Here is a 19,962-nt window from a genome sequence, read left to right as displayed (position 1 = left end):
CTGCCCCTCCTTCCCCCTTGGCCTCTCTGGCCCTTCTGCTCTTCCAATGTTCTAATCTCGTTAGTGATTCAAGCTGCCCTAAGGAGCCACTAGCCCCAGACCATTAATTGAATTCTTAAAAGCATGATTGGTGTAAATTAAGATGTGCTGCATATGTACAGAACACATCACATCTTAAAGACTTGGTAAAAATACACCACTGTAAAATCACAATACTGACTTGTTTGTATTGGTTAGATATTATTTCTCTTAAAATGTAACTGCTAAAATAAAAATCTTTTTTTAAGATTTATTTACTTTTTATTTATATGAGTATACTGCGGCTGTCTTTAGACACACACTAGAAGAGTGCATGGGATCCCATTCCACATTGTTGTGAGCCAACATGTGGTTGCTGGGAATCGAACTCAGGACCTCTAGAAGAGCAGTCAGTGCTCTTAACCACTGAGCCATCTCTCAGCCCTAAAATAAAAATCTTTCTATGGCATATACTGCTAAGCTGGCTTATATTGTACACTGGACGCATTTTGGTTCATGTTGGCCTCTCTTGTTCTCAGGCAGTGATTAACTGCTTGCTGCTGGCTATTGAGCACTGAGAGTTCACTGTCAAGAGTTCACTGTGGCAAAATTTAAAAAAAAAAGGGAACTGAATTAAGTATAATTAAGTATACTTAATTTATGTATACTTAATTAAGTATACTTAATTGTATTGTGTGTGTCTGGATGGTTCGCCTGCATGTGTCTGTGAACCACATGCATGCCTGGTGCCTGTGGAGGTCAGAAGAGGGAGTCAGAGCCACTGGAACTGAAGTTACATATGGTTTTATGTCACCATGTGGGTGCTGGGAATCCAGCTCAGGTCCCCTGGAAGAGCAACCAGTGCTCTTAGCTGCTGACTGTCTCCAGCCCCACTTTATTTAATTTTAACCAATTTAGTTTTAAGTTTAAGTAGCCACATGTTGTTAGTAGCTAATGTATGTGACATTGTGAAATTAGAGGATTTATGGGATTGTTTTATTTAAACATTTATATGTTAGCCTGGCTAATTTACCGTACTGCAAAGTTGGCCATTAGTTTAGCCATTAAGTACATGGTTGTATTTGTTATAAGAAATACTCAAAGATCAGGGATGGTTTTATTGAGTACCCACTATAGCAAGCACTGTAGAAGTAATAGAATTGGGATTTGCATACTGGAATGAGCCCTGAGCTATTATCCTAGTCATGCTTTGAGATGTGTTTAAATTAAAAGCTTTGTGATTTACACAGCACTGTAAGCATAGCATTGCTTTCATCAACGTCTGGTTTATTCTCATATCCTTTTGTGAAAGCTAGACTTCTTTTGAAAAGTGTAGGGCCAGGCATGGGTGTGCATGTATTTAAAAGATCCCCAAGTTCAAGGTCACTCTGGTCTTGAGCTTCAGGGCAGCCAGGGATGCATAGATTAACCCTGTCTCAAAAAAAGAAAAGGAAGGAAGGATTGTGAGCAGTGGAGCAGTGTGCAGCACTGTTAAGGAATTTTTCTCCTGGAAGTGAAATCCAGGGTTTTTATCAAATAGTCATGTTGGTAATATTTTTGGAAACTTTTAATGTTAGACTTAATGCTGTTGGTTAAGTACACACAAACATTGAGAGTTAAGGGCCCCTAACTAGAAAATCTAGGTGCAAACTTTTCAGGCCAGTCATATTCAGGCTATATATGCACAGACTTATACAAAATAAGTACCAATATTTGTTAGTGTTGTTTATTCCCTTTATGTGTATACATAAACATTTATACATGCTAGTATTTCATAGTAGTATTATTAATGTGTTTGTTATTGCTTCACAGTGAAGAATTGAATTTCACCATGTCTGGAATCAAGAGAACAATCAAAGAAACTGACCCTGATTATGAGGATGTGTCTGTGGCCCTTCCAAATAAGCGGCATAAAGCGATTGAGAGTTCAGGTAGCCGTCGCGTTGCTTTGAGACTTAACTTTGCTGACATTTGCCTATGCACAGGGTTTATAGAATCTTCATGAATATCTGCCGTCATATATAAGCTGAAGGATACTTGAAGGGTTAGCCTAGTGTTCTGTGCAGTTCACCATGTGTCACATACAAGGGAGAGGGTCTGCCAGGAACATGATTAAGTAGACTGGAAGTAAAGCAAGCTGTAAATCTTAGCTATTGTTGCATATAACTTAAAATCAGAATGTTGGCAACTGGAGAGATGAGTGGTCAAGAGTGCATTCTGGTCTTTTTATTTCTTACAGACTTTCCCCCCTTTTTGGTCTTTTAAGAGAAGGTCTCTGTTATGTAGCTCTGGCTGTTCTGGAGCTAACTCTGTAGACCAAGCTGGCCTGCACTTACAGAGGTCCCACCTGCCTCTGCATTAAGGGTATCTGCCATTATGTTCATTTTGGGGTTTTTTTGTTTTGGTTTTTTGGTTTTTTGAGACAGTGTTTCTTTGTGTAGCCTTGGCTGTCCTGGAACTCTGTAGACCATGCTGGCCTTGAACTATTGAGAACTGGGATTAAAGGTGTGTGCTGCTACCAGCTAGCCTTTTTTGGTAATTTTATGTATATAAGTGTTTTGCCTACATATATGTTTATGCAACATGCACATGCATTTCCTGCATAGACCAAAAGAGGCTGTTGGAGCCCCTGAAACTAGAGTTGCAAGAGATTGTCAGTTAGTGTGAGTTAGGAATCAAACCTGTTTCCTCTGCAAGAGTAATCAGTGCTCCTGACGCTGAGCCCTCGCTCACTCTAGCTCCCAGACTCAGTGCTCTTGCAGAGGATCCAAGTTTGGTTCCCAGCATCCTTGTCACATAGGTCACAATAACCTGTAACTCCGGCTCCAGGGAAGTAGATGCCTTCCTTGGCCTCCGTGGGTATCTGCACTCACACACATAAACATATAATTAAAGCTGAAATCTTTAAAAATAATAGTATAAAATCAAAGTTTTCGATGTCTCTGTAATATGGAATAACAATGTGAGGTAATTGTATGTGACAAAGGTTTTTAATATAACTTCATATTATTTTCATGTATGTAGAAATAAGAATGATCAGGTTATTTCATGGATACTGTTGTTTAAATAGGATAATATTACTTTTAAGTATTAATTGTACTCATTAGATGTTTCCCTTGGGCGTTAGCTAATGTTAAACAAAGGAGGAGAACCTTCTCTTGACCCTTGCTTTCAGAGCTTGGCTGCTTTCATTGCTCCTAGGCCTGAGGTGAGGGAGGAGATCAGGAAATCATTCTGTAGTAGTGGGACTGTTCACAGTGCAAGAGTCCAGAAGCTGAAGGGGAAAGAGTGAGCCACAGGGACTTAGGAGAAGATGGATGCTTCAGCCAGGTGGTGGTTTGAGCACCTTTAATCTCAGAGGCAGTGGATCTCTGAGTTTGAGGCCAGCCTGGTCTACAGAGCAAGTTCCAGGACAGCTGGAGTGACACAGAAAAACCCTGCATTAAAAAACAGGTATGGGTGGGGGTATGCATCTGTACATCTTTCAAAGGTATGGCTTCCTCCAACTAGGTACTAGGTCATACACCTAGACTTACTAAGACCTCGAAATAGCATTCTTAGCTGGACCCAAGCTTTTAGCACATGGATGTTTGGGAACATGCCAGATATGATAACAGTCTTGAAGGTCATCTGTGAATAATGGAATTTAGAAAACACTGTTCTAGTACTACTAACCCTGCTTGTAGCTGCTATGGGGGATTTATGGTTCATTGGTATTTCACCATTATGTAATTTGTTGAAAGTAAACTATTGATTACATTAACATTTTGACTCATAGTTCATCTTTCTTTTTTTTTTTAAACTAACATAATACGATATATATATTTGAGGCTGGATAGATAGATGGCTCAGGGTCAGCAGTTAGAGCCTTTGCTGGTTTGTTCCCAGCGCTTACTGGGCAACTCACAGCCTCCAGTAAGTCCAGGACCAAGCTATCTGACACCTTCTGGCTTCCACAAATACCTGCATATTCATGTGTGTGAACACATGTGCATGTGCACGCACGAAAAATAAAAGATTTTTATTAACTATATTTTTGACCTGTCTGTCTGTTACATGGTATTTTGTTATTAGCTTGCTTTTTTCTTCCCTTCCTGACAGTTTCATGCAGATGAAAAAAACATGGTTTTTTTTCTGAACCATTTAAGAACAGATTATATAGTTTCATATTTCTGTGCACTTGTTTAGGCTATTGTGTGATGAGCCCAAAGCAGTTTCTGATTTTTGGGGGGTGGGGGCTGGTTTCTTTGGCTGCTGATTTAAATCAGTAGGTACTGATTAATTTGGTATGTTTTGTGTTCTTTCTATAGCTCGAGATGCAGCTGTGCAGAAAATTGAGACTATTATTAAGGAGCAGTTTGCTCTTGAGATGAAGAATAAGGAACATGAGATTGATGTCATTGACCAGGTAGAGCAACGACAAACTGAAAACACTAAGTTCACTGAAGGGAAAGTATATTATATGATGGGTTTATTTGAAAAAAAAAAAAAAATCCCAATGTTGGATTTGGTGACACACATTCTTAATCTCGGCATACCAGAGCCCAGACAGATGAACCTCTGTGGGTTCTAAGACTTCTTGGTCTTTATCATGAGTTTCAGGCAGCCAAGGCTACAGAATGAGACTCTGTCTCAAAATAAAAACAAAAAATTATCCTGCTGAGGGATGGGCACACACCTCTGATCCCAATCCCAGCACTTGGGAGGTAGGGACAGGAGAACCAGACATTCAAGGCCCTCCTCAGCTACTCTGTATATTTGAAGCCCACCTGGGACACATGAGTCTTTGTCTCAAAAAACCCAAAATAAAGTTGGAGAAAAGATAAGTTCTACTCGAACTTCCATCCCCAAAGATAATCCTTTTTGGTATTGTTCCCAGTATACTATAGTTATTTTTTAATTAATAAATATGCTCACACACTATTTTTTGTTTTTTGTTTTATTTGTAGTTTTTTGGTTTTTTTTTGTTTTTGTTTTTGTTTTTTGGATTTATTTATTATGTATAGTGTTCTTCTGCCTGTATATAGGCCAGAAGAGGGCATTGGGTCCCATTACAGATGGTTGTGAGCCACCATGTGGTTGCTAGGAAGTGAATTTAGGACCTCTGGAAGAGCAGCCAGCATTTTTAACCTCTGAGCCATCTCTCCAGCCCCTGGATTTGCATTTTTGAGACAGGGTTTCTCCATGTAGTCTTGGATGTCCTAGAATTCAGTCTGTAGACATGGCTGGTTTCGAACTTAAGAGATCCGCCTGCCTCTGGTTTCCAAGTGCTGGGATCAATGGCTTGTGCCACCAGGCTCAGCATATTTGGAAATGTTAAGACTTTACTGGTCAGGGAAGCACACCCACTGCCCCCTCCCCAGGCTGCTCTGGGTAGAAGCATAGGCTGCAGGGCTTTGCTTACACACAGGAAGTACATCTCCAGCCTGCATCTTTGCCAGTTTAATTAGGTAAGAAGTACCTATTTGTTGAAGCAATTCAAGAAGCTGAGTTCTTGCTTTTGTTGTTTGTGTTTATTCTGTGGATTTTAAGCCGTTGTTGTTATTGGCCCACTTAAACAACATTTAAACTCCCACTTGTTCTTAGCGCCTGATTGAAGCCAGAAGGATGATGGATAAGCTCCGAGCCTGCATTGTAGCAAACTATTATGCTTCTGCTGGTCTCCTGAAGGTTTCTGAGGTAAGTGCTCCTCGTACGCCAGCCTATTCCCAGTCACCATTCTCCTTGTCTGGGGGAAGTCAGGGCCGTGTGGATTCCCTGCCGTTGAGACATTCCGCATATTGGCCTTCAGCATTTAGTAAGTCTGGCCACCTTTCTGAGGAACGGAGGGCGACAGGCAGTGTGCCTTCCATGCTCCTGTCCTTGCTGTTCTTATGCTAGCAGGGAGGCCTCACTGCAGCGCCTACTATTGTTCTTCTTTTGCTTGCCTTACCCAGCATGCCTTGTGCTTTCAAATGCTACTTCTTAATGATAGTTTTCAGTATAAGAAAAAGACAAACATGTTTGCATACCATGTAGATTCATCACTTTAAAATTCTATTGTTTCATTTCCTTTAAAGCACTTAAAATTAAGTTCTTAGACATCATAACATTTCAACGCTCACTATAAAGCTTTTTTACTCCTTTTTTCTCTTTCCTGGTAGCTGTATATTAACACCAGAGTGCCAGTGAAAGACACACATACACAATACCTGTGGAAAACCAAAATCAGAGACTATAAAATACAAGCACATAATCAGTAAGATAAAACAAAACAACCAAGCAAGCAAATAAAGCATTGTCCTGTGGGTGTCTTCCTAGGATCTCTCTGCATCTAAGGCTCCTTTAAGGACATTAGTCCTGGCTGAGGGTTGACTTGGTCTAGTATGACTTCATTTTAAATTGACTGCATCTACAAAGACCCCCTTTCCCCCCTCCTCTTCTGTGTGTGTGTTTGTGCCTGTCCTTGACCCCAGGTTCTCTCAGATGATAGGTATATAGTGGTACAATTCAGTAACACCAACAACCCCTTAGACTAGTTCTGAATGAAGCTACAGATTCTGGGTGAACATGAATTGTGAAACTTGTACTTTGCATAATTCTGGCGTCATTGATGGAGTGGCTCCATATTGGCTCAGCACGGTAGACATCACGAGCTGCATTTGCATGAGGTAAAGGAGACTGTAAGCAGATACCTTGAAAAACTGCTTAGTGTTTTGTTGATTTACCATTGGTATCTGTGCTGTTTGGATGTCTAGAAATGTACCAGTTTTAGCTCCTGACGTTTTGATTAAGATTTACTGAAGGCTGCAGATACGGCTCAGTAGTTGAGTTTACTTGTGTCCAGTTCCCAGCGTCTATGTGCTGGGTTGCAGTTCCGTAATTTTACTTTCAGGGGATCCAACACCCTCTTCTGTCTTCTGCAGGTATCAGATATTCACAGGTTGCAATGCGTGCATACAAGCAAAACACTTATACAGATAAACTAAACCTTTAAAATTTTTTTAAAAACATTCAAGAAATCTAGGCTTTGTTTTATATAGACATTTAATTATTTTAGTTTGGAGAACACATAGTACTGAAATGGGCTGTTACTGAATTAATCAGCTGTATATCTTATTTTAAAACATTAGTCTCTTTACCCAGATCATGGCTTTAGTTTGGATTAATAGCTGTCTCCCTCTCTGCCTCCACCCCACTGTGTGTGTGTGTGTGTGTGTGTGTGTGTGTGTGTACGCACACATATGTTGGGATGAAATCTCACACTGTAACTCCTGCTGTCCTAGCAACTACAGTCCTGCCTCTGCCTGCCTCCTAAGTCCTGGGATTACGGATTGTACCACCATGCCTAGCCAGTGATACAGGTGGTTTTTGTTTGTTTATTAAGTCACATGTGTTTGTGTCTGGGTATGTACCCATGAGTGCAGGTACCAGTGGGCAGTAGGGGCAGACGAGTCCTTCTGATCCATTCCCTTGGCGCTAGAGTTGAAGTTGTGAGTGTGTGCCATGTATTCTAGAAGACCCAATGACACCTCTTTAAAAACAACTGAACTTATTTGGCCCCTGAACTAGCCTGAAGGAATGTTTTACATTGCTGATTTTAAAGCTTCTACTTCTGTCTTTTTTTTTTTTTTTTTTTTTAGCTCCATTGTGGGTTTCATTTTTTTTTATACTGTGTACTTTCATATTTTGTTTTGAGACTATAATCCAGGGTAACCTGGAATGGAAGATTAATTTACTTACTTAATTGCTTAGACTCCAAAGATCTTGGGATTGTCAGTGGGAACCACAGTGCCTGGTTCTGTGTCCTTTTAAAATTAAATTTTGCTGGGGATAGTGACACTTACCTTACCTTGGGCTCCTGACCTTCCTGCTTCTACCTCCTGGCTTCCAGGATTACAGGCATGTTCTGTTATGCTTCATATGTCTGGTACTGTCTTGCATGCTAGAGAGTCAGCTAAGCTACAGAAAGCTCTTATTTTACTTTTTCAAATGTACCCCAGGATGTCCCGAGCTTCAGATTCTCCTGCCTCAGTTTCCCGAGTGATGGATTCACAGGTGTGCACCCCTACTATGCTTGGCTCAGTTTTACTTTCAGAGTACGAACTTTTGCACAATCACTTGGCACTCTAGTTTTTGTTTCGTTGATACTAGGCTAGGTGTAAGAATTTACAGATGCAGAGAGATTTTTGGTTTTTTTTTTTTTTTTTCATTTTCTTTTATTTTTGGTTGATAGCCTAGCCTTTACTAGCTGAGCCATCTCTCAATCCAGGATATGGAGAGATTTTTGAAAAACCATTAACGTGATCTTAACATAGGTAGGAGTTTTCAGGAGTTAGGATTTCACCAGTTTTGATGGATTTGATTAAGTTTGCTTCTTTCATTTTTCTAGGGATTAAAGACATTTGATCCGATGGCTTTTAATCACCCTGCTATCAAGAAATTTTTGGAATCACCTTCTAGGTCATCATCTCCTACAAATCAGAGATCAGAAACCCCATCTGCCAATCACTCTGAAAGTGACTCTTTATCTCAGCACAATGACTTCCTGTCTGACAAAGACAATAACAGCAACATGGATGTGGAGGAGAGACTCTCAAGCACCGGGGAGCAGAGACCAAACCGGAATACGGGAAGGGTATCGGCTCGGGGGGATGGACCTGCTGTTCATTAAATGTGGGCAGGACATAAGTAATTTGATTTTTACAGCAGAGAAAAGGACCTTTGGTTCTTTGAAATAGGGTTTCAGCCTGGGCTGACCAGGCCTAGTCTAAAACTTGAGATATCTCTTACCATACTTCCCAAGTGACAGGACTGAACCATTGTATAGGCCTAACTAAGAAGGTGAGGATGCCCTTTTTGGGGGGCATCTTGCACTATAGCCAGGCTGGTCTCAAATTAGCTGTGTGTGGGGGTGTGGGGTGGGGGTGTGTATATTTGATATTCTCACTTTAGAGCATAGCAGTCCAGAGTGCAGCGTAGCCCTTGGATGTCATTCACACAGATGGGAAGGAACCTTAAGAATTGGAGTTCCGAGATCTTGCTAAAGGTCTAAGTAGTAACTCCTGTTATTTAACATACCAAAAACAAAATACACAGCTTCAGTTATAAAGGGAACTTCCAAGTAGCTTTCCATATATTCAGACATCAATGTTTGATTTAATTTTCATAAAAACAAATCGTTATTTTTTTTTATATAAATTAACTTGTCTATCGTTGGAAAAAGTAAAGCAGGAAGGCCTTTTTAAAATAGCCCATATGTTGATACCTCATTGTTAGGGCTTTGAATATTTAGATTTACTTGGGTTGGTCAGTGTTATTTCTCTTACTGCCATCTTTTAAGCCGGGATTACAGGCATGTGCCTCATACCTGGAATATATGGTGTTAGAGCCTTAACACAAGGCTTGGTCCAGGCCAGAGAAGCGCTCTACCAACTATTACATCCCTGGACTTACTGATTAGATGTTGTTGTTGGTGGTGTTTTTTGAGACAGGGTTTCTCTGTAGCCCAGGCTATCCTCAGAACTCAAAGATCCCATCTACCTGCCCCCGCCTCTCAAGTGCAGGGATTAAAGGCATGCACAACCATGCCCAGCTCTTTCTTTAAAAAAGGCAAATAAGCTGGAGGGATGGCTTGGTGGTTAAGAGCACTGGTTGTTCTTCCCGAGTCTGTTTCCCAGCACCCACGTGGCAGCTCATAGTTGTTGTAACTTTAGTTCCTAGGGATCGACAATCCCTTGTGGCCTCAGTGGACACCAGGCATACAGTTGATGAAGCAGCACACATGCAAGCAAAAAAGTCATAAAATATAAATTAAACAGCAACAACAAGACCAACTATACAGCCAGGTGTGGCGGTGCATGCCCACAGTCTCCGCACTTGGGAGAGCGGATGAGAGCAGCATACCAAGTCCCAGGCCTGCCAGGCTGTAGAAGACCCTGCTCTCCAAGATAAACCTTCTGAGCGGTTTCATTTGACTTTCATTGTGTCAGCACCCTATCGAATATTGTTTAAATGAGCACAAATGTCACTGTCATTTCTTTCAGGACACATCTAGTATTAGTGGCTCCCACAGACGGGAACTACGGAATGCCGACCTCACAGGAGATGAGACTTCACGACTGTTTGTCAAGAAAACAATAGTAGTCGGCAATGTGTCCAAGTGAGTACTGTGAAGTGTTTCCTGCCGACCACTCAGACCTGAGCACTGTGCCATCACTGCTTCTTTGCAGTGGTAGTACAGTAGGAGGAAGGCTCTGGAATTCTTTCTTCCTAGCTTGTTTGAAAACTAAATGATGATCTAGAAATATTTGTAGAGGAATCTTGCATCTTAGTAGATAGAACAAGAAGACTTCATCTGCAGTTTCTCTGATTCAGTGATATTCTGTGACTGTTCCTAGTGATGAATGGGCTGTTTACTCTGGAATCCACCATAAAAGAAACAGGGTAGCATACTTTTACACTTCCAGTTACTTATTTTTATTTTATGTGTGTGAGTGTCCGTGTTTATGTGTTCCACACGAATGCCTGGTGTCACGCTGAGGCCAGAAAAAGGCGTCAGATCCCCGAGACTGGAGTCACAGAGTTGAGAGCCTCCATGTGGGTTCTGGGAGCAAACCTGGAACTCTAGAAAGGCAGCCCATGGTCTAACCCATGAGCCACCTCCCAACCCCTCCCTGCTTATTGATTTTTGAGCCAGTGTTTGCCAGGCTTGCAGTCTGCATAGCTCATGTTCAGACACATACCACCATTCCCAGTTGCTGTTTACGCTTTCAGAGCAAATCTAGGTGTTTGACTATTATTACTTGTATTTGTGTTTTGTTTGCTCTGTTTTGTTCTTGAGCAGGGTCTCCCTGGTCTAGAACTCTATAGAGAAGTGCTTACGTCTAGCTCCAGAGTGCTAGGAGAGGAGGCATGCTCCGATGTGCCCGGGTATTCAGTTATTTGAGAGCCAGTGAGGTGGTCAGGTTTTATATTGGTTTTTACTCTGACTTTCAAAGACATGTTTCCCTCCACTTTCATAATCTCCGCATTTCATATTTAGCTGTCATTATCCCTATCAAAGTAGAAACCAATGTCTTTTTTTTCCTGAACATTCCTTTATTTCTTTTATGAAATGTAATGATTTAGGGGGCTCAATTATTAAGAACACTGGATATTCTTCTGAAGGGCCCAGGTTCAATGCCCAGCCCCCATGTGGTTGCTTACAATTGTTTATAACTCGTTCCAGGGGATTCAACGCCCTCTTCTGTCCTCTGCAAGTACTACACACATGATGCACAAGACGTGCACGCAGGCAGAATACCCAAATATGTAACATTTCACAATCTAAGTATGGTAGCATTTTGTACTTTATTTCTCCTCCTCCTCCTTCATCATCTTCTTCTTCCTCCTCCTTCATTTTCTTCATTTTCTTCCTCTTCCTCTTCTTCCTCCTGCTTTCTTTTCTCTTCTCCTTTTCTTCTTCTTCCTCCTCTTCTTCTCCTCTTCCTCCTTTTCCTCTGTATGACTTCAAGGCCAGCTTGGGGTACATAGTGAGACCCCAACTTGGAACTTAACAAACAGATAACAATCAAATGAACAAAAAAAATCAGTATTAAGATTTTTACTGAGTCCAGAACATAAGCCAATGAGATTTCTATCATAAATCATAAAGTCACTGGTATTTACCATCAAGTAGAAAAAGTCTCATTTTTGGTTCCCTGATGAATATTTTGATACTAAATACTTTTAAGTCAGTTTTTGGTGGGTTTTTGTTTTGTTTTTTGTTTTTTGTTTTTTTTTTTGATTTTTGGTTTTGTTTTTTTGGGGGGGGGGGTTCTTTTTTGGTTTTTTGGATTTTGGTCTTTTCGAGACAGGGTTTCTCTGTATAGCCCTGGCTGTCATGGAACTCACTCTGTAGACTAGGCTAGTCTCAAACTCAGAAATCCACCTGCCTCTGCTTCCCAGAATGCTGAGATTACAGGTGTGCACCACCACTGCCCGGCTAGTTTTTGTTTTATTGATAGTGATACAGTAAAAATTTTATTCTGTGTGTAGTTCGGGTTTATTTTGTTTTGAGACAGGGTCTCATTATATAGCCCTGGCTGACCTGGACCTTATAGAGACCACCCACTTCAACCTCCCGGTACTGAAATTAATGAACCACCATGCATAGCTTTTAAAAAAGGAAGAGGGGCATGCGTGGGTGCTGACAAGGCGGTCCAGTGGGTAGAAGCACTTGACCCGTGGGTCTGGTGACCTGGGCTCTACCCTGGAACACACGTAGACATCAACGAGAGAACTGCTACACAGAGGTCGTCCTCTGGCCGCCATGTGCACCCCCTCTCACATGTTCCCCCAGGGAGTGAGTCATGAATGAGTGAATAAGTCTGCCGATAGATGCAAGTGGGAAGTTCTAAACTGTCCTAGGATGCGCATCTGTCAACCCTCCATGTGTTTCTCAGATTCACACTTGGTGGTGTGTCCACAGACTGCCTGGTCTGATTCTAAAGGAGCCTGCACTTGGCAGCCCTCTCTAGGGTCACCAGCTGGGGTTTGTCTTGTTTTCTAGCAGCAGTGAAGACTTTTGTATAGAACAGTGTCACCACATCTCTCACAAGATCCTCTTTGTGGACAAACAGTAGGACAGCACTGACAGTCTTAACATGTAGCCAATTCAGGTCACCACCAGGTTCTAACTGTCAGCTACTGCAGTAACAAAACCACTGTTGCTGCATATCCATCATGGTAGTGCTCCACATTTTTGTACTTTCCGTGGCCTATTTGTGAAAACGAACGGGATGTTTCAGTTAACCATGCTGGGTCCTGTTGCTGGAACTGTATACTGGAGATGTTCTTGGCAAACATTTCTGATATATGATCTATTGCACATATATTGTTTTGTCAAGTCTATAAGTTTGGTAAAACAATTTTTAGAACTGCGTGTGTGTGTGTGTGTGTGTGTGTGTGTGTGATGTGCATGTTTGTGTGTGCATGTGTGTATGTGTGTTCATCAGAGGATACCATGTGGAATCATTCTTCCACCTTTATATGACCTCCCGGGATTGAACTCTGATCATGAAGCTTGCATGGCCAGTGTTAACCTGCCAAACCATCTACCAGCCCTTAAACCAACTTTTTAATTATCTTTAGGATTAATGAAAGTTTAATAAGGTTATTGAATATGTTATCATTACACAAAAGTCAGTTCTTATTTGTAAGCCACATATTAGATAACATTTAGAAACCGTATTTATATTAGCAATCAAAACATGCTCAGTAAATCAAACAAAAAGCAGGCTAGCCATTCAAAAAGAATTTATAAAAATTAACTTATTAAAAGGAATACAGCAATAGTCAAACTAACAGTCAAGGAGGCTCAGTGTTGTTATAAATGCCACTTCTCCCTAAATTAAAACTGACCCGCAAATAGAGTTCAGAGACTTACAGAGCGCCTGTGTGGATAGGGTGTGGCATATCTTGTACCTTGTGGGACTGAGGATAATCAGAGACCTAATGAGCACATCAGAGGCCATGGCCACGCTTTTCACTAGAAACTAAGAAGGGTGTCCCATTCACTAGTGAAAGCAAAGCCCACTAAGGATAGAGACTTCTTGTGCCGTGGTCACACCCAGTGTATCTACCTCAGATACCCACTCCATAAGAAACCAAGGTTGATTGTTCTCTTTTAGTTTGGTATTGGTAATTAGAAAACAAACTTGAAGGGAACTAAGTAGACATGGAGGCTTTAGAAAAAGTAAGGATTAGAGACTGGTCAGGTGTGACTGCTGATAATTACTGCTGGGATTTTAGTCTTGTCTTAAGCAGGGACTCATTATTAGTTGTTAAGATTTTTAATGTGTATTTGTGTTTTGTCTAAGTGTGTGTACAACTACCACGTGTGTGTTCACAGAGGTCAGAAGAGGGCATCCAATGCCCTAGAACTGGAGTTTACGGACAGCCGTGAGCCGTTCTGTGGTGCTGGGCTCGCAGACCCTCTGGAGGAGCACCGGGGCGCTCACTTGTTCAGACATTCCTCCGGCCTCAGTTACTAGTTTTTAGGTTTTTAGTTTATTATCATTGTGCGTCTATGCTCACCACCTTTGCATGTATGGATTTGTACATCTGGTCACACGTGTGGCGATCAGGACATTATCTAAGGGGGATAATTTAAGATCTGATCTAGAATCAAATTCAGGTCATCAGAATGCTGTGGCAAGCACCTTACCCCACTGAGCCACCTCGCCAGCACAAATGGTTAGATTTCTGAAGGAAGAAACTCATCTCTCTCTCTCTCTCTCTTCTCCAGGTACATACCTCCAGATAAGCGGGAAGAAAATGACCAGTCAACCCATAAGTGGATGGTGTATGTCCGAGGGTCTCGCAGAGAGCCCAGCATTAATCACTTTGTCAAGAAAGTGTGGTTCTTCCTTCATCCTAGCTATAAACCCAACGATCTTGTGGAAGTTAGGTGAGCACACCTAAGATCACTGAATTACTAAGGAAACGATAACTCTGTAGTGTGCCTTAGGAATGCTCATGCTGTTAATTAGTTGCTCTTACCCATTCTCTGTCATTAGATAGCTTTTGCTGTGGCTTCCCTCTGCAGAGTTTTTCGAACTGGCCCTGTCACCTGTCATATTGTCACTGCTGTGTTGGTAGCCTTTGAAAGACTAGTGCATAGAAAATGTTACCGATAATTAAATACACTATTTTAACATTACAGAAATGTTACAGTTCCCCATAATGTCACTGTTTCAGATGTAATCCCAGTGGTATTTCTTCTGTACACAGACTTACCTAGTTATTTTGGGGAGATGGGATGGTGTATGTACTGACGTGAAATTTGTTACTTAGATGCATTCTCTGCATTTCTCTATGATGTTAGCAGCTCTTAAACGCCCTTACTATCTTATACTTTATTGATAGTGTCAGTGAAATTGCTCATGTCCCTGTGTGACACAGAGCATTCTAATCCTGACCCTGATGAACTCCTTAAAGTGACAATTATGTTTCTCTGCACTCTCTCCCCCTCCCTCTTTCTCTCTCTGTAGTGCTGGTCTAGGAAGGAGTGTTTTCCTTTTCACATCTGTGGTTTCTGGACCATCTTTCCTCCTTCCTTAAACACACCTCAGTCAAGCAGGGTGGTGGTGGGAAATGTCTTTAGTTGAACACTTGAGAGGCAGGAGGAACTCTGTGAGTTTGAGGCCAACTTGGTCTGCAGAGCTAGTTCCAGGACAGCCAGGGCTACAATAAGACACCCTGTCTCCAAAAACAAAGCCACAAAACCTCAAGTCCTGTCACAGCCCCTAGAGCCTGCCCCTCCTCCATTGTGATTATCTATTAATTTCCCATATGGACAGCTCTTTGAAAACCAGCCCTTGTGTCTGCCGTGGCTCTTTTCCACTAGCTCTCTCTTCTTTTGGGGATATGCTCAGGAGTGTTATAGCTGGGTCGTGATGTAGAACGCTTCCCAGTTTTCTGAGAAGCTGCCAAATTGATTGCCAGTTGTACAAGTTTGCACTCCCACCAGCAAATGGAGGAGTGTTCCCTTGCCCCACAACCTCACCAGGATCTGATGTTACTTGAATTTTTGATCTTAGCCATTCTGAGGGGTGTAAGATGGAATGTCACCGTTGGTTTGATTTGCATTTCCCTGATGACTAAGGATGTTGAACATTCTCACCCATTTGAGATTCCTCTGCTGAGAAGTCTCTGTTTAACTCCAAACCCCATTTTTTAATCGGGTTATTTGGTTTGCAGATATCTAGTTTCTTGAGTTCTTTATATATTTTGGATATTAGCTCTCTGTCAGATGTGAAGTTGGTAAAAATCTTTTCCCGTTTGGAGGGCTGGCCTTTGTTCTGTTGATGGTCTCCTTTGCAGTTTGATAAGGTTATTGATTGTTGATCTCAGTGCCTGAGCTGTTGTGTCCTGTGCCAATGTGTTTAAGGCCGTTCCCTAATTTCTCTCAAGTTCAGTGTATCTGGTATTACGTTGAGGTCTCTGGTGTACTTGGACTTGAGTTTTGAGCAGGGTGATAAGAATCTATTAGCAGCCTGGCGGTGGTGGTGCACGCCTTTAATCCCAGCACTTGGGAGGCAGAGGCAGGCGGATTTCTGAGTTCAAGGCTAGCCTGGTCTACAGAATTGAGTTCCAGGATAGCTACACAGAGAAACCCTGTCTCCAAAAACCAAAAAAAAAAAAAAAAAAAAAAAAAAGAATCTATTAGCATTCTCCATGTAGACACCAGTTAGGTGAAGATGCTTTCCTTTTTCCACTGTATGTTTCTGGTTTCTCTATCAAAAGTCAGGTATGTGGTTATGTCTGGGCATTCTGTCAACCTATCTGTTTTTATGCCAATGCCATCTGTTTTTATGCCAATATCATGCAGTTTTTATTACTATTGGTTTGTAATGCAGCTTGAAATCAGGGATGATTATACCTCCAGAAGTTCTATCATTGTTCAGGATTGTATTAGCCATACTGGGTTTTTTGTTTTTCCAAAGGAAATATAATGTTGACCTTTCAAGATCTGTAAAGAATAGTGCTGGGATTTTGATGGGGATTGCAGTGAATCAGCAGACTGCTTTTGATAAGATGGCTATTTTTACTGTGCAAATCCTACTAAACCATGAGGATGGGAAATCTTTCCATCTTTTGAGGTCTTCTTCTATTTCTTTCTTGGACTTGAAGTTCTTGTCACATAAATCTTTACCTGGCTTGGTGAGAGTTACCCCAAGATAATGTTATATTATCTGTGGTTATTGTGAAAGGTGTTGTTTTCCCAATTTCTTTCTCAGTGTGTTTGTCATTTATATATAGGAGAATCACTTTCCTTCTTTTTTTCCTTCCTTTCTTCCTTCCTTCCTTTTTTTTTTTTTTTTTGAGTTAATTTTGTGCCCAGCCACATTGCTGAAGGTGTTAATCAGGCATAGGAGTTCCCTGGTAGAAATTTTGGGGTTGCTTTTGTACTATCATAACAACTGGGATGACTCTTCCCTTTGCATCTCCTTGATCTCCTTAGCTATATTGCTCTGGCTAGAACTTGGAGCAGTACACTGAACAGATATGGAGCGTGGACAGCCTTGCTTTGTTGCTGATTTGAGTGGAATTGCTTTGAGTTTTTCTCCATTTGATTTGATGCTGGCTTCCTGCCTTACTGATGGTGGCATGTGGCCTTGTTCTGCTTCTGTACACCCCTTGCATCCCTAATCTTTCCTGCACTTTTATCATGAAAGGATGTTGGATTTTTGTCAGAGGAGTTTTTCCAGCATCTAAAAGATGATCATGTGGGGTTTTTTTCTTTCTTTCGGTTTGCTTATATGATGCATTACATTGACTGATTTTCATATATTGAACTATCCCTGAATCTCAGGGCTGAAGCCTACTTGATCATGGTGGATGATCTTTTTTATGCATTCTTGGATTTGGCTTACAAATATTTTATTGGGTATTGTTGCATTCACGTTTATAAAGGAAATTGATCTATGATTTTCTTCTTTGTTGAATCTTTTTGTGATTGGGTACCAGGATGACTGTGCCTCATAAAATATATTTGGCAATATTCCTTCTGTTTCTATTTTATGGAACAATTTGAGGCATATTGGCATTAATTCTATGCTAAAACAACCTGGCTTTTTGGTTTGGGGAAACTTTTTTTTTTTAAAGATTTATTTATTTATTTTATGTATATGAGTACACTGTAGTTGTACTCACTGGTTTCTGGGAATTGAACTCAGAACCTCTGCTCACTCTGGCTCAAAATTTTATTTATTATTATATGTAAGTACATTGTAGCTCTCTTCAGACACACCAGAAGAGGGTGCACACCAGAAGAGGGCGCACACCAGAAGAGGGTGTCAGATCTCATTACAGATGGTTGTGAGCCACCATGTGGTTGCTGGAATTTGAACTCAGGACCTTCAGAAGAGCAGTCAATGCTCTTAACTGCTGAACCATCTCTCCAGCCCCCAAAACTTTTTTTTTTTTTTAAGGAAAATGCAAAAATGTATTTATAATGGAAATATTTCATATACTACCACTCACTGAAATGTTTTTTAACTTACTTTAAATCCCATTCACTGTACTGTAATCCGGTGCTTATTCCCTCTGCTTCCCAGGCCGCCCCTGAGCTCGGGACTTGGGTCTTGGATGCCTGCTTCTGGGTCTGCCTGTTGGTTCTCAGCTGTCAGACTCCTCAGGGTTGTGCTGTGTTCTGTGCTCTGACCTAACAGAATTCATGTCTTAGTTTTCCGAAAGCTTATGCCACAGAGTGCCTTCCCTCCCAAGCTCAGCGTCCAATTACAGTGATTCTGACTCAGAGATTCATAGGTGTTTTCACTTACAAACCTGTTAACTTAAGTATATAGTCTGACTACTTCAAGATCTCAATTAAATTTCTAAATTATTTTTATTATGGAAAATTTCACATGTACACAAAATCAAAGAGAATAATGGACCTCCATGTGCCAAGTCAGTTAGTAACACTGTGCCTGTCATTCATTCATTTTCCTTTTTGTCTTTCTTTATTAATTATATTGTGACTGAATAGTCTTTAGTCCCTTTGCATTCAAATATACACTCTTTACTCTAAGATTCAGCCTCGATGTAGGGAAGATCATATTATGAAAAGCTTTCTTTCTTTTTATGAAGTTCTTTTAGCAGATAACACCCAACTCAATTACCACTTTTAGATTGAACATGATTATGATTTATTTTGGTTTGTGATGTACATCTTGCGTCCTGTGCTTGTCAGATGTCAATTGGTTTCTGACACTGTAGTGTCACACTAGTTCCATTTAAGAAAGGATTTTGGATTATACAGTTTGTGCCTATTAACGATAACCATTTAGTACTAAGTTTTATGTAGCCTTGAGTTACAGTTTTATTACTATTGAGAGAGAGAGTGTGTAATGCAACATGTTGATTTAGCGTCTCATGAAGAAACCTAATTGTTTTTTGGGAAGATGTGAATTTCTCTTTTGTTTCTTAGGAAAATTGTTTTAGAATGAGTATAAACTTTTGTTTCTTAGGAAAACTGTTTTAGAATGAGTATAAACACAGGTGAATGTTTAAAATTTCTGCTTTTCCTTAGAGAGCCCCCCTTTCATCTGACTAGAAGAGGCTGGGGTGAATTTCCTGTCAGAGTGCAAGTTCACTTTAAGGACAGCCAGAACAAGCGGATAGATATCATACACAATCTGAAGGTACTGTAGCAGAGCATTGTTCCTTAGAAACACAGTGTCTGTCGCATTGCCTGCTTTGACCCTGACCGTGGCTTCATGTGGTGGAGGCAGGGTAATCCTTTGAGCGATGATTCTTACTGCTGCAGCTGCCTTCTCCTCAGAGCTGGGGAGGCAGCTACTTGACACTGTATACTTTTTAAAAAGGGGAACTGACTCCAAGTAAAGAAAAGATTCAGTTCTTTATCAAATACACCATTACTATGTTGCTTGAGACCCTGTTACTTCAGCCTTTTTCACTTACTTAGTTTTCTAGCATGTGAGGCAGATACTTTGTGTTGTTCAGTCTCTACCACTCAATGTACAAGCATCACACAAAATACACACATGGAGATTAAGGGAAGCGAACATGTTTAGCCAACAATGAATGCAACAATACGTAAGATCCTTCATTGGTCCTACTACCCATGCAGTTTATTATAGAGCCGTTACAATTCATATCTGTTGAATATCTTCTATACAACGATGGCTATAGCATTATGTAACTGCTGCTATTGTACATGAAGGCAGAGCATTAGTGCTGCGTGCAGAAGTCTGAGTGTGTGCAAGTCTATGGTCAGTGAGTAAGACACTAGATCCCATCCCCAGCACTAATAGAAGATAAAACAGTTTTTAGAGTTTTGATGTAGTGTAGAGAGGTAGAGCACTTGACTAGCATATGCAAGAAATTCTCAGTACCACATATAAAAAGTGATTCATGATTTTTTTAAAGGCTAAAAACCAAAAACAAATAATACCA

The 19,962-nt window shown here is 40.9% G+C and overlaps 1 protein-coding gene across 17 annotated transcripts in view; it reads left to right on the top strand.

Moving 5' to 3' along the window:
• Yeats2 (YEATS domain containing 2) overlaps window positions 1-19,962 on the top strand; it is an 83,267-nt gene that overhangs the window by 9,478 nt on the left and 53,827 nt on the right. For all 17 annotated transcript variants that reach the window (XR_007973467.1, XR_007973466.1, XR_007973464.1 and 14 more), the window contains 7 exons: window positions 1,831-1,949; window positions 4,329-4,426; window positions 5,605-5,697; window positions 8,390-8,635; window positions 10,044-10,159; window positions 14,288-14,449; window positions 19,076-19,187. Coding sequence is in view for 9 of the 17 variants with exons in the window: in XM_052158038.1 (XP_052013998.1) it covers window positions 1,850-1,949; window positions 4,329-4,426; window positions 5,605-5,697; window positions 8,390-8,635; window positions 10,044-10,159; window positions 14,288-14,449; window positions 19,076-19,187 (927 nt within the window). In the remaining 8 variants the exon portion in view is untranslated. The remainder of the gene's footprint in view (window positions 1-1,830; window positions 1,950-4,328; window positions 4,427-5,604; window positions 5,698-8,389; window positions 8,636-10,043; window positions 10,160-14,287; window positions 14,450-19,075; window positions 19,188-19,962) is intronic.

The sequence above is a fragment of the Apodemus sylvaticus genome, chromosome 15 (genome assembly GCF_947179515.1).
Source record: "Apodemus sylvaticus chromosome 15, mApoSyl1.1, whole genome shotgun sequence".
Classification (NCBI taxonomy): domain Eukaryota; kingdom Metazoa; phylum Chordata; class Mammalia; order Rodentia; family Muridae; genus Apodemus; species Apodemus sylvaticus.
This window is presented reverse-complemented; position numbering and strand designations above follow the sequence as displayed.